This window comes from Felis catus, chromosome E1, assembly GCF_018350175.1.
Source record: "Felis catus isolate Fca126 chromosome E1, F.catus_Fca126_mat1.0, whole genome shotgun sequence".
Lineage (NCBI taxonomy): Eukaryota > Metazoa > Chordata > Mammalia > Carnivora > Felidae > Felis > Felis catus.
This window is the reverse complement of record NC_058381.1, coordinates 27,072,900-27,086,392: the sequence shown is the minus strand read 5'-3', so window position 1 is coordinate 27,086,392 and position 13,493 is coordinate 27,072,900. Positions and strand designations below refer to the sequence as shown.

The 13,493-nt window shown below is 42.5% G+C and overlaps 1 protein-coding gene across 5 annotated transcripts in view; it reads right to left on the bottom strand.

The window, feature by feature from the left end:
- TUBD1 (tubulin delta 1) overlaps nucleotides 1–13,493 on the bottom strand; it is a 33,110-nt gene that overhangs the window by 8,650 nt on the left and 10,967 nt on the right. For all 5 annotated transcript variants that reach the window (XM_045045152.1, XM_011289092.3, XM_045045151.1 and 2 more), the window contains one exon: nucleotides 7,116–7,280. In XM_045045152.1, coding sequence (XP_044901087.1) covers nucleotides 7,116–7,280 — 165 coding nt within the window. The remainder of the gene's footprint in view (nucleotides 1–7,115; nucleotides 7,281–13,493) is intronic.

The window sequence follows — 13,493 nt, the reverse complement described above, 5'->3', positions numbered from 1 at the left end:
AAAACTAAAGGTTTATTTTCTAGAGAGGATATGATTGAGGGTCTCTGGTCTGGAGAACACAAGGCAGAGTTAAGGGTAAGGAACTAGACAGATCAAGCAAAACTCAGAAAAACCATGACCCATCTCCTCCCCTCTCCCTAGAACCCTTGGGCTTTGCCTAAACCTTCTGAACAGAACATTCAACACAGGAGACAGGCAAAGAGAATATCCAGGATGACAAGTGTACCCTGGTTAGAGAGGGCAAAAAGTCCAGATTAAAGCAGAGCAGATAGCTTTAGGAGAGATTTCTTAAAGAAGATGAAACTGATACAATATTTGAACTTATCAAGAAAAAAATTCAGGGTACCTTGGTGGCTCAGTCAACTGAACATCCAACTCTTGGTTTTGGCTCACAGTTAGTGATTTCGAGCCCCATATCAGGCTCTGTATTGACAGTGCAGAGCCTACTTGGGATTCTCTGTCTCCCTCTCTCTCTCTCTCTCTGCCCCTTCCATGGTCACGCTCTCTCTCACTCAAAAATAAATAAACATTGTTTTAAAAAGTTCTTAGGGTATTTCTAATACACAACTATATTTGAAAACGTTTTAAAAAAAATATTAGGGATGCCTAGCTGGCTCAGTGAGTGGAGCATGTGACTATCATGGGGATGTGAGCTTGAGCCCCATGTCGGATATAGAGATTACTTAAAAAAAGTAAAAGAATATCTTTTTTTTTTTTTAACATTTATTTATTTTTGAGACAGCATGAACGGGGGAGGGGCAGAGAGAGAAGGAGACACAGAATCGGAAGCAGGCTCAGGCTCTGGGCCATCAGCCCAGAGCCTGACGCGGGGCTCGAACTCACGGACCGCAAGATCGTGACCTGAGCTGAAGTCGGACGCTCAACCGACTGAGCCACCCAGGCGCCCCAAAAGAACATCTTTTAAAAAAAGAAAAAAAATTAGATAAGTTATTCAACTTAGGACTGAATTGACAGGTACACAGAAAATGTAAGCAAACAAGAAAACAAGGCAATTATTAACTCCAGAGAAAAGAAAAAACTATACAGGAAAGGAAAAGTAATTACAGGGTACTACATGGCTCAGTTGTGAATAGCATTTACTTGGTCACGATAATGTAAAGCTGAATACTGCTTTAACCCAATGATGACACTACTATGTTGGAAGGGTGGGAAGACAGAAGGGTGTTTGCAGGGTTTACATTGTGGGAAAAAGCTAAATCCTAACCTTCCACATTTTGGAAGTAAATAGGTAGTACCTAAACAACTGAAAAATCAATAGATGGCAATGAAGAGATAAACACAGTAAAAGAACCAGCAAAAGTTTTGAAAATGGTTGCTCCTGGGAAGGAGAAAATACAGGAATTTTATGGAATGATTGTTTTAACAACTGGCTTTGTAGAATTACTTGACTCTTTAATCTATGTGCACATAATAAATTATGACACATATATAGTAGAAAACTATGTAGCCATTAAAAAGAATAAGGCATGTCCAAATTTAATGAATTGGAAAGAAGTCCACAAAATATTGTTATATTGAAAAAAAGCTATAGAGCAAAAAATACATATAATGTGATGCCACTTTTATTTAAATTTTTACGTTTATTTTTGAGAGACAGTGTGAGTGGGGGAGGAGCAAAAAGAGAGGGAGACACAGAATCCAAAGCAGGCTCAGGCTCTGTGCTGACAGCTCAAAGCCTGAGCCGTCAGCACAGAGCCTGATGCAGGGCTCGAATTCATGAACCATGAGATCATGACCTGAGCTGAAGTCAGACGTTCAACCGACTAAGCCACCCAGGTACCCCATTTTTATTTTTTTTTAAAGTTTACTTATTTATATTTGATAGAGTGGAAGAGGAGTAGAAAGAGAGGGGGAGAGAGAGAATCCCAAGCAGACTCCACACTGTCTGTGCAGAGCCCCACACAGGGCTTGATTTCACAAACCTGTGAGATTATGCATGACCTGAGCCAAAATCAAGAGTCAGGCACTTAACCAACTGAGCCACCAGGGCGCCCCAAGCATGCAATTCTTTTTTTTTTTTTTTTTTTTTTAACATTTATTTATTTTTTTGGGAGAGAGAGAGACAGAGCATGAACGGGGGAGGGGGCAGAGAGAGAGGGAGACACAGAATCGGAAACAGGCTCCAGGCTCCGAGCCATCAGCCCAGAGCCTGACGCGGGGCTCGAACTCACGGACCGCGAGATCGTGACCTGGCTGAAGTCGGACGCTTAACCGACTGCGCCACCCAGGCGCCCCCAAGCATGCAATTCTTGATCTTGGGTTTGTGATATTGAGTCCCATGTTGGGGGTAGAGTTTACTTAAAACAAACAAACAAACAAAATTATAATTTAGCTTGACTCAAAGAGCTAAGCCAAAGCCATGAAAAATTATTCCCATGTCTTATATTTTCATCAGGAGACTGCCAGGATGTGCCCTGCTGAATTGTTATGGACCCATGACTTCTTTGTGCCTTCCGTTTCCCCCTTTTTAAGGGGGCTGTCTACCAGTTATGCTATGCCTGGTCCACCATGGTCTACTGATTGGAGGCAGGGGGAAGAACTGTACTCAAAGAGCTATACTCAAAAAATCTCACCTGAGGAGTGTAAATCCACCATACCTGGACCTGCTTTTAGATGATAAGATTCTGGAATTTAGCTTGATGTGTTATACGGAAATAACTTTTGAAGCCTTTGGGAGGGGTTAGGTCTATTCTCCATATGGGAAGACGTGATTTAGTAGGGGACAGAGGGTGGAGTGGTAGCCAGCCTCCAAGATGAATGCCACTGATCTTCCCTCTGATACTGAAGCCCTTGTATGGTCCCTTCCCACATGCATAGGGCTGACCTCAATAACCAAAAGGATGGTATAGAAATGATGTCGTGTGGGGGCACCTGACTGGTTCAGTCAGAAGAGTATGTGACTCTTAATCTCAGGATCATGAGTTTAAGCCCTACATTGTGGGTAGAGATTACTTAAGTAAAAATAAAACTAGGGGCACCTAGGGGGCTCAGTCCGTTAAGCGTCCGACTCTTGATTTCAGCTCAGGTCATGATCTCACAGTGAGTTAGGATGGAGCCCCACAGAGGGTTCTGTGCTGACAGTGCGGAGTGTCTCCCTCCCTCTCTCTCTGCCCCTCCCCTGCTTGTGTGTGTGTGTGTGTGTGTGTGTGTGTGCGTGCACGCGCGTGTGTGTGTGTGTGAGTTTCTCTCTCAAAATAAATAAACTTTAATTTTTTTTTAACGTTTTATTTATTTTTGAGACAGAGAGAGACAGAGCATGAACGGGGCAGGGGCAGAGAGAGAGGGAGACACAGAATCGGAAGCAGACTCCAGGCTCCGAGCCATCAGCCCAGAGCCCGACGCGGGGCTTGAACTCATGGACCGCGAGATCGTGACCTGAGCTGAAGTCGGACGCTTAACCGACTGAGCCACCCAGGCGCCCCTCAAAATAAATAAACTTTAAAAAAATAAAAAGGGACATTTGGGTCGCTCAGTTGGTTAAGTGTCTGACTTCAGCTCAGGTCATGATCTCATGGTTCATGAGTTTGAGCCCCGTGTCGGGCTCTGTGCTGACAGCTCAGAGCCTGGAGCCTGCTTCGGATTCTGTCTCCCTCTCTCTCTGTCCCTCCGCCACTTGCCTTCTGTCTTTCTCTCTCAAATATATATAAACATTAAAAAATAAATAAAATAAATAAAACTAAAACTAAAAAAATAATACTAATAAAAAAGATGGCATGTGACTTCCAAAGCTAAGTCATAAAAGACACTGTAACTTCTGCCTGGCCCCCTCTGGGATCACTCATTCCTTCTGTTGCTAGGACATATGGAAACAGATAAATGGCTGATAGTGATATTAATAGGGTCAATCTTCAGATGGAGTCGTCTGGTAATATACAAAGATTTTTTAAAGCTATTTGTTTCAACCTGGTTAGTACATAAATATATTTATTCATATATCTTCACATATATGAAGATATTTATATGTTCAAAGCTCTACCTATAACTATGAAGAAATGTTGATACTCAGAGTCCCGCATGAGAAAATGACTAAGCAAACTGTGTTTTATTGACCTAAGAGAGTTCAAAGCAGCATGTCTTCTACTATACTCTGAGAAACAGTGTGTTCCTTGAGATATTAACAGGTATTACTAGAAAAACGGGTACTGAGGCCAAAAAATTGGGGAAGCATTACTTTAAGATGTGAACTTCCTATTTATCTTCAAACCTCAGACACTATAATCTAAAATCTATAAGGTTTCACTAGTAAGTAAATGTAGAAGAAATCACTTTCATATTATTGAAACCTAAATTGTTGCTATTTGTGGTAAAATATATGCTACTAAAATAATACATAGTGGTGATTTCTAGTTAGACATGACAGACTGAACACCAGCTTGTCATAAACAAGAAAAAAGGGAAGAGAAGAGGAGACAATAGCAAAAAAACTTTGGAATCTGGAAAGCAAATGAATCAGTGGTGACTGACTTAGCAAGCAGGGGAAGCTTAGAATGTCTGCCCACAGTGGAGAGGTCCTGGGAGCAGGCCAGCCACTTCTAAAAGAGGAGGAAACAAGAGGATTTAGTTAAAAATCTGTATGAGGGGCACCTGGGTGGCTCAGTTGGTGGAGCATCCACCTAATTTCACCTCAGGTCATGATCTCACGGTTCATGAGTTTAAGCCCCACATCGGGCTTGCTGCTGTCAGCACAGAGCCCACTTTGGATCCTGTGTCCCCTATTTCTCTCTGCCCCTCCCCTCCCCCTCTCCTACTCATGCTCTCTCTCAAAAATAAAATAAACTTAAAAATAAATAAATAAAAATAAAAATCTGTATGAGAAGTGGTGAGAACCCTAGACCCTTCCCCACTCCCTGCAGCAGAGGGAGTGCCCCCCCTTCATCCTAAAAGGCTTCTGCTCCAGAAAGGCTAAACCAGTCAGGCTCTGGCCTCAGTAAAACTACCTGCTGGGCCCTACGTTCCAGGCTCTGAAGGTACAACAGTAAACAAAACAGAATCCCTGCCCTAATAAAGCTTACATTCTACTAAGCTCAATGGAAGATCCACATTAAGGAATTACAGAATTCCAGGGACAAAAAGGAAATCCTAAAAGATCCAAGAGAAAACAAAACAGGATTAGGAATCAGATTGATGTGAGACTTCTCGTGCATGTGTGTGTGTGCGTGTGTGTGTATGTGTGTGTATAGCAGTGGTATAAGAAGATTCAATTCTCAATTTCACATTAGGAAGGGAATTGGTAATATCTAAACCTAGAACACAAAATAAGTAATAATATAAGCAAGATACTTAGAAATATGGAGGCAAATTCCAGAAGAGACAGCCAAAACCATTGACAGTATTTTCATCTGGGTAGTGGGGAAGTATAGGCCAGGGAGCTGCTCTTTTCCTCATTATAAATACATACTGGACAATTACTTGGCTTTATCTAAAAAAATTGAGATATGATTTATATACACTGCAAAGTAAAGATATAAGTATACACTTAGATGAGTTTTGACTATTTGATTTTTTTTAAGTTTATTTATTTATTTTGAGAGAGAGAGAGTGTGTGTGCACAAGCTGAAGAGGGGCAGAGAGAGAGAGAGAGAGAGAGAGAGAGAGAGAGAGAGAGAGAGAATCCTAAGCAGGCTTGGTGCTGTCGATGAGAGGCTCATCTCACAAACCGTGAGATCATGACCTGAGCTGAAATCAAGAATCAGATGCTTAACCAAGTGAGCCACCCAGGCGCCCCTTGACTATTTGATTAAAAAATTTTTTTTTTAAATATTTATTTATTTTTGAAAGAGACAGAGCATGAGTGGGGGAAGGGCAGGGAGCGAGGGAGACACAGAATCTGAAGCAGGCTCCAGGCTCCAAGCTGTCAGCAACAGAGCCTGATGTGGGGCTCGAATTCACCAACTGTGAGATCGTGACCTGGGCCAAAGTTGGATGCTTAACTGACTAAGCCACACAGGCACCCCAGACTATTTGATCTTTTAAAAAAAATGTTTTTTCTTTTAAATTTTTTTTTTTCAACGTTTATTTATTTTTGGGACAGAGAGAGACAGAGCATGAACGGGGGAGGGGCAGAGAGAGAGGGAGACACAGAATCGGAAACAGGCTCCAGGCTCCGAGCCATCAGCCCAGAGCCTGACACGGGGCTCGAACTCACGGACAGCGAGATCGTGACCTGGCTGAAGTCGGACGCTTAACCGACTGCACCACCCAGGCGCCCCAAAAATGTTTTTTCTTTTAATGTTCACTTATTTTTGAGAAAGAAAGACAGAGAGACAGAGGCGCAAGTAGGGGAGGGGCAGAGAGAGAAAGAGACACAGAATCTGAAGCAGTCTCCAGGCTCTGAGCTGTCAGCACAGAGCCCAACGCAGTGCTCGAACTCACAAACCATGAGATCATGACCTGAGGTGAAGTCGGACGCTTAACCAACTGAGCCACCCATGTGCCCCTGATTTTTTACATATTATGTTCATATATTACTTTGATAAAAATAAAATAAAATAGGGGCACCTGGCTGGCTCAGTCAATTGAGTGTGCGACTCTTGACCTCAGAGTAATGAGTGCGAGCTCCCTGTTGGGTACAGAGATTACTAAAAATCAATCAATCAATCAATCAACAAAACTTAAAAAAATGTTAAACTCCTCTGAAAATTTTTTTCATTTTTGGTTAATGAAACTGTGCAGTAATTAAGCAGTCCTCCTGGGATGTCCTGGTAAGTTTTTGCAGGAACCTCCCTGACCAGAAGTCACCATTATTTCAACTCGCCCAAGCCAGTTTATACTGAGAACTCCAGTGCAGGCTCTTTTCCCAGTTTGTGGCTTGCATGTTTTTAAAATACCCGTTACTGGGGCGCCTGGGTGGCTCAGTCGGTTGGGCGGCCGACTTCAGCTCAGGTCATGATCTCGCGGTCCGTGAGTTCGAGCCCCGCGTTGGGCTCTGTGCTGACAGCTCGGAGCCTGGAGCCTGTTTCAGATTCTGTGTCTCCCTCTCTCTGACCCTCCCCCGTTCATGCTCTGTCTCTCTGTGTCTCAAAAATAAATAAACGTTAAAAAAAATTTTTTTAAATAAATAAATAAAAAAATAAATAAAATAAAATACCCGTTACCTTCTTCCATTTTCGAATTAGAAATGAGCATCTGTCTCAGGTGCTTGAGGAGGCCAGCCCAAGTAAACGTACTGTAAGCCAGTGAGTTCTCAGACATCTGAGGAATGTTACGAATACCCAGCATCTTGAATTCAGGATGGGGGACTAAATTCTCCATTAACTCTCCTGTAAAGAAAAAAACCTGGACTGAATTTTTAAATTCCACAATGTTTCCATTGACCCTTACACAACTATGGTTAGATGGTTTGGGGGGCCAAATATGTTTTCTCCACCAAGGCCAGAATTGCTTAAATTTAAAAATGTAAATGAAATTTCAGAGACAATGTCTATTTCAGATCACATATTTGCTTCATTTTGGCACCTATTTTAGCTTGAGTGAGAAAACATACTTTGACAAAAAGGAAACAAGAATGTAGAAGCTAAGAAACTGGAAATATGAACAAAATATGTAGCTACACCCCAGGAATCTAAGTGAGCATCAGAGCTAATATGCTTTTATCATCATTCATATCCACTAAATATTCCTTTAGAAAATTTTCTAGATCTCTTATTTATTTTATCTGGTTAAAGGATAAGCAGGGCATGTTAAAGCAAATTCTACTAGGGAAAAAAGACAAGATTAGTGATTCCTGAAGACAGGAATACACCTATCTTTAGAAACATATTTGTAATGAAACAGGATTATGGAAAAAAGCTAATTTGTTTTGCATTCAGAGCTGTTTTATATATTTTTGGGAAAAAACTTGAGAAAAGAGAAAAATATATTATTATAACAACATGAAATATAAATTTTGTAACACTGAGTGCAAACTCATCCTATATCCTAAAGAAAAGAACAAATTTTGACACAAACATCTACAAAGTTTTACACAAATTGATCTTATGACTAGTGGACTTTCCTCTAAACATGAATCTTTTTTTTTTTTTAATGTTTATTCATTTTGAGATGTGCACTAGGGAGTGCACAAGTGGGGGAGGGGCACAGAGAAGGAAACAGAATCCCAAGCAGGCTCTGCACCATCACAGCAGAGCCTGATGTGGGGCTAGAATTCACAAACCGTGAGATCATGACCTGAGCTGTGATCAAGAGTTGGATGCTTAACTGACTGCACCACCCAGGCACCCCTGAACATAAGAGTCCTTTAATGCAAAATACCTACAGCTGAATTTTATTGCATAGCACAAACAATAGTCAACAAATATAGCCTGAGCACTGACACATGAATGATCATTCTTTAGAAAGGTAATTAATGATCTACCTTTAAATTTTTTTATTTATTTTTATTTTTTTGAGAGTGAGAGAAAGAGCAAAGGAGGAGCAGAAGGAGGGGGAGGGAGAGAATCCCAAGCAGGCTCCATGCTCAGCACGGAGCCTGACATGGAGCTCTATGTCAGGACCCTGAGATCATGAACTGAGCTGAAATCTAGAATTGGATGCTCAAGCAACTGAGCCACCCAGCCTCCCCAACACATGAATTATTAACGGTCACAATCTACTTTTCCCTCCAGCCTTCTTGTTTACCTACTCTCATTTTTAACCATGCCAAGACCTTGTTAAGACCCTATTATAGACTGAAGGTTTGTTTCCCCCTCAAATTCATATATTTGAAATCCTAACCCCCAAGATGATGGTATGGTAAGGGTGGAACCCTCAGAAATGGGATTAGTGCCCTTCTAAAAGGGGCCCCACTGAACTCTCTAGCACCCCCTGCCATGTGAGGACACAGTGAGAAGATGGCCATCTAAGAACCAAGAAGAAGGACCTCACCAGACACTGTACCTACTGGTGCCTTGATCTTGGACTTTCCAGCCTTCAGAACCATGAGAAACAATGTTATGTTCTAAATAAGTTACTTAGTAAATAGCACTTTTGTTATAGCAACTTAAATGGACTAAGACAAACTAATCCATGGACCTCCTGCCTTCTCAGTCCATCAGTCTTCCCCTTGCTTCACTTCTTTTCTAACCCAGCTATTTGCCCCTGTCTCTTCATCAAATCTTCTTAAGTGAAAGTCCAATCTTGGACCAGCCCCACTCCTCACATTCTCTGTTGCTGTCAGAGCATTGCTGTAGAAAGTCACCCCACATCACAGACTGGGGCCCCTCAGAATTTAGATGCCCACTAATGCTGATGCTTTGTTGTAAAGGTCACATCTCCTCAAACACCTGAATGGAGCCATGTGGGTATCTGAGGTCATTTAGTACAGAGACTCTGAGGCACAACAGACATATCTGAGAAAAAGCATGGAGGCCAATGTGGCTAGAAGAGAGAGAGCAGGATATAAGGTCAAGAAAGCAATGGAAACCAGACAGAACAAAACCTTGCATATGATTCCAATTACTTTGGCTTTAACTCTGGGTGAGATGGGAAACCTCTTGAAAGTTTTGAATAAGAGAGTAACAGGATCTAATGGGATTTAACCTTTTAGACAAGTAAAGCCAGAGTTCAGTCTGGCTGCTACACTTTAGAAAAGGCTGTGGGCTGGCAAAGGTTGAAGCGGGAAGACCAGGTAAACTTCCAGCTAACTTATCACATGACATTTCCATTAAGATACGGCAAAGGCACCTCACACTCAACATGTTTAAGACCCACCTCTTTCTTTGCCCCATACTATGCCCCACAAACCAGATCTTTTTTTAGTGTCCCCAGATCCAGCAAACATCACTACAGACTACACTGTTTTGTAACCCAGGGCCCCATGACTTATGCTCTGCACCTCCCTTTCTGTCATTTTCCAGATCCAATCCATCACCTGGTCCTCTGCATTTTACTCCACCCCCAATTTCTCTCAAATCTATCCTCTTTATCTCAATGTGTTTAGTCCCATTTAGCAAGGACCTGTTATATGAGAGGCATTGTTCTGAGGATAGCAGACACAGTGGTGAGCAAGGTAGACAAGGCCTTACTTTCACAGAGCTTCTATTCTAGTGGTTAGAAACAAAGAACAGGGGCATCTGAGTGGCTCGGTTGGTTGAGTGTCCAACTCTTGATTTCCACTCAGGTCATGATCCCAGGGTTGTGGGATAGAGCCCCACATCAAGCTCTGTGCTGAGCCTACTTAAGATCCTCCCTCTCTCCTTCTGCCCCTGTCCCATGCTGGTGTGTGCTCTCTCTCCCTCTTGAAAGAAAGAAGGAAGGAAGGAAGGAAGGAAGGAAGGAAGGAAGGAAGGAAGGAAAGAAAGAAAGAAAGAAAGAAAGAAAGAAAGAAAGAAAGAAAGAAAGAAAGAAAGAAAGAAAGAATAAAAGAGGTAATAAATGAACAAAACAATGTCAGAAAGTAATAAATGGTGGGAAGGAAACAAACAGGATGATATTATAGGTGCTCACTCCTCAAATAGGATCATGGAAGGCCATTTTAAGAAGGTAACAGTGAGCTGAGACTTGAAAGATGAAAGGGAAATGGTCAGGAGAATACTCCTGGTAGAGGGAGAAGGAAGTTAATGAGGACAGCAAGAACGGACACCCTGGTGAGAATGAGCTGGGCTATATGATACGTAATGAGGCCCCTGAGGCTCTGTTCATGAACAGGGGAGAATGGCAGGAAAGAAGGGAAACTGGAAGACATAAGATAAACCACATACAATGGAGGCAATTATAGACTTTCCTGTAAGAAAACTGGATCTAAGATTTAAATTTAAAAAAAATTTTTTTAAGTTTATTTATTTATTTTGAGAGAGACAGAGACAGAGTGAGCAGGGGAGGGGCAGAGATAGAGGGAGAGAGAGGATCCCAAGCAGGCTCCACATCATCAGCACAGAGCCCGATGTGGGCTTGAACCCATGAAACTGTGAGATCATGACATGAGCCGAAACAGAGAGTCGGATGCTTAACCGACTGAACCACCTAAGTGTCCCTAAAAAACTTTTTAAAAATATTTACTTTTGAGAGACAGAGAGACAGACACAGAGAGAGAGACAGAGAGACAGAGAGAATGAATGGGGGAGGGGGAGCAAGAGAAGGGGACAGAGGATCTGAAGTGGGCTCTGTGTTGACAGCCCGATGCAGGGCTCAAACTCTTGAACCATGAAACCATGGCCTGAGCCAAAGTCAGATGCTTAACCGACTGAGCTACCCAGGTGCCTCTGGATCTAAGATAAAAAAAAAAAAATTAAAAAAAAAATTTTTTTTAACGTTTATTCATTTTTGAGAGACAGAGAGAGACAGAGTATGAGCAGGGAAGGGGCAGAGAGAGAGGGAGACACAGAATCTGAAGCAGTCTCCAGGCTCTGAGCTGTCAGCACAGAGCCTTACACGGGGCTCGAACTCACGAACTGCGAGATCATGATCTGAGCTGAAGTCGGACACTCAACGGACTGAGCCACCCAGGAGCCCCCCCCCCCCCAATTTTTTTAAATGTTTATTTATTTGAGAGAGAGAGAGGATGAGTGGGGGAGGGGCAGAGAGAGAGGGAGACACCGAATCTGAAGCAGGCTCCAGGCTGAGTTGTCAGTACAGAGCCGGACGCGGGGCTCGAACTCACAAACTGTGAAATCATGACCTGAGCCAAAGTCAGATGCTTAACCAACTGAGCCACCCAGGCCCCTGCATCTAAGATTTTAAAACTGAGTAACTGAGGGAGTGAGAAAGAAATGAGCTTCTGGGGGAAAGCTCTCTGTTTTAGACACATTATGTTTGGGATGTCCATGAAATGTGTACATATAAATGTCATACAGGAAAAGGCTACTGGATATAGAAATCTGGAGCTTAGGGAATTGGTCAGAGTTGGAGATAAACCAGCAAGTTGGAGAATACAAATGGTGTTTAAAGCCATGGAACTAGGCCAGTTATCAGGGAGAGGGTCTAAGACCAGCATTTAGAGCTTGGGAAAAAGAAAAGGAGTCAAAGGAGGAGAAAAGAAGGGAATAAAAGGTGTAGTCAGTGAGATAAAAGGAAAATGAGGAGAGGGCTGTCACAAAAGACAAAAGATTTGGAAGACCAAAGATCAGCCATGCCAAATTCTACTGATGGAAATGAGGACAACAAAGTGTCCACTAAATTTGGCAATGTGGACACACTTGTGACTTATAAAAAGCATTTTCAGAGGCATGGTGGGGTAGAAACTAGATCAGAGGGGGTGAAGATGATGAGATGAGGAGGAGCTAATGACAGCAAGGACACACACCCTTGCGTTGTTTTAAAGAATCACAGAGGAATGGGTGCAATCACTAGAGGTGATGTCAAGGGAGGATTTTTTCAGTGTAAGAGATGCCCAAGAGTAGTTGTAATGGCAATAATCCAGGAAAGAGGCATAAGTTTATGACAGGGGAGGACGAGAGATGAGTGAAGAATTAAGTCCCTGAGAAGGGAGAGGGAATGGGACCCAGAAATTAAGCGAGAGAGCTGTCTTTGACAGGAGCAGGACACTTCTCCCACCGTGACACCAGGTGAAGTGCAAATTGTGAGGTGAAGTGCACAGTAAGGTTTGCACATAGCGGGGGAGTTTTTATTAATAACCATCTTTATTTTCTCAGTGCAGTTCAATGAGTTCAAACCACCACAATCTCTGCAGGGAATGACTAGACCAGCCTGCAGACTCACCTCCAATCAGCTATCCACAGAAGTCCAGTGGATTTTTCAAAAGGAAAAGTGATTATGTCACCAACCTGCTAAAAATCTTTCATCGGCTTCTCCCTATTCTTAGGGTAATGAGGAAGGCCTCTAAATGGCTTATGAGAATCTGTAAGGCCTACCCCTGCTCACCACTTTAGCCTTACCATTCTCTGTGCTACGGGGTCATGGGATTTCTATTTGATGTGCCAGGATTCCTTCTGCTGCAAGACCTCTGCCCATGCTGTTCCCTCCTCCTTCCCTTGGCTTAGTCATCTCCAAGTCCTTTACCAGCTTTTGGCTCAAGTGTTACTTTTTCAGGGCAGTCTTCCTTGTCCCTGCAGTCTAAGTCTGATTCCTTTGTGACACATTCTCTTGAAACTGGACTTCTTTCCTTCAGAGCACTTCAGAGTGCAGAGCACTTCAGAGACGCCTGGCTCAGTCGGTTAAGCATCCCACTCCTAACCTCAGTTTAGGTCATGCACGATTTCACAGCTGGTGAGTTCTTTAATTATACATTCTTGGTGTAATTTATTTGTTTAATGTCTTTCACATTTCACAGTGAACACAATGTCTGCATTGGCTCACACTGGATCCCCAACATTTAGCATAGTGCCTGGCACACAGTAGGAAGTCAATAAATATTGGTTGAATGAACAGATGTGCAATACAGTAAGTACTGTAGAATGCACAGAAATTAACAAGACATGTCTCCAAGGAAGTTGCACATTAGTAGGACTACATAATATGCACATGACAGAATTCCTCTCTAAGGAAACACATGGTGTTAGTTATAGTGATAGCATCTGGGAAAGGGTGGGAAGGACACT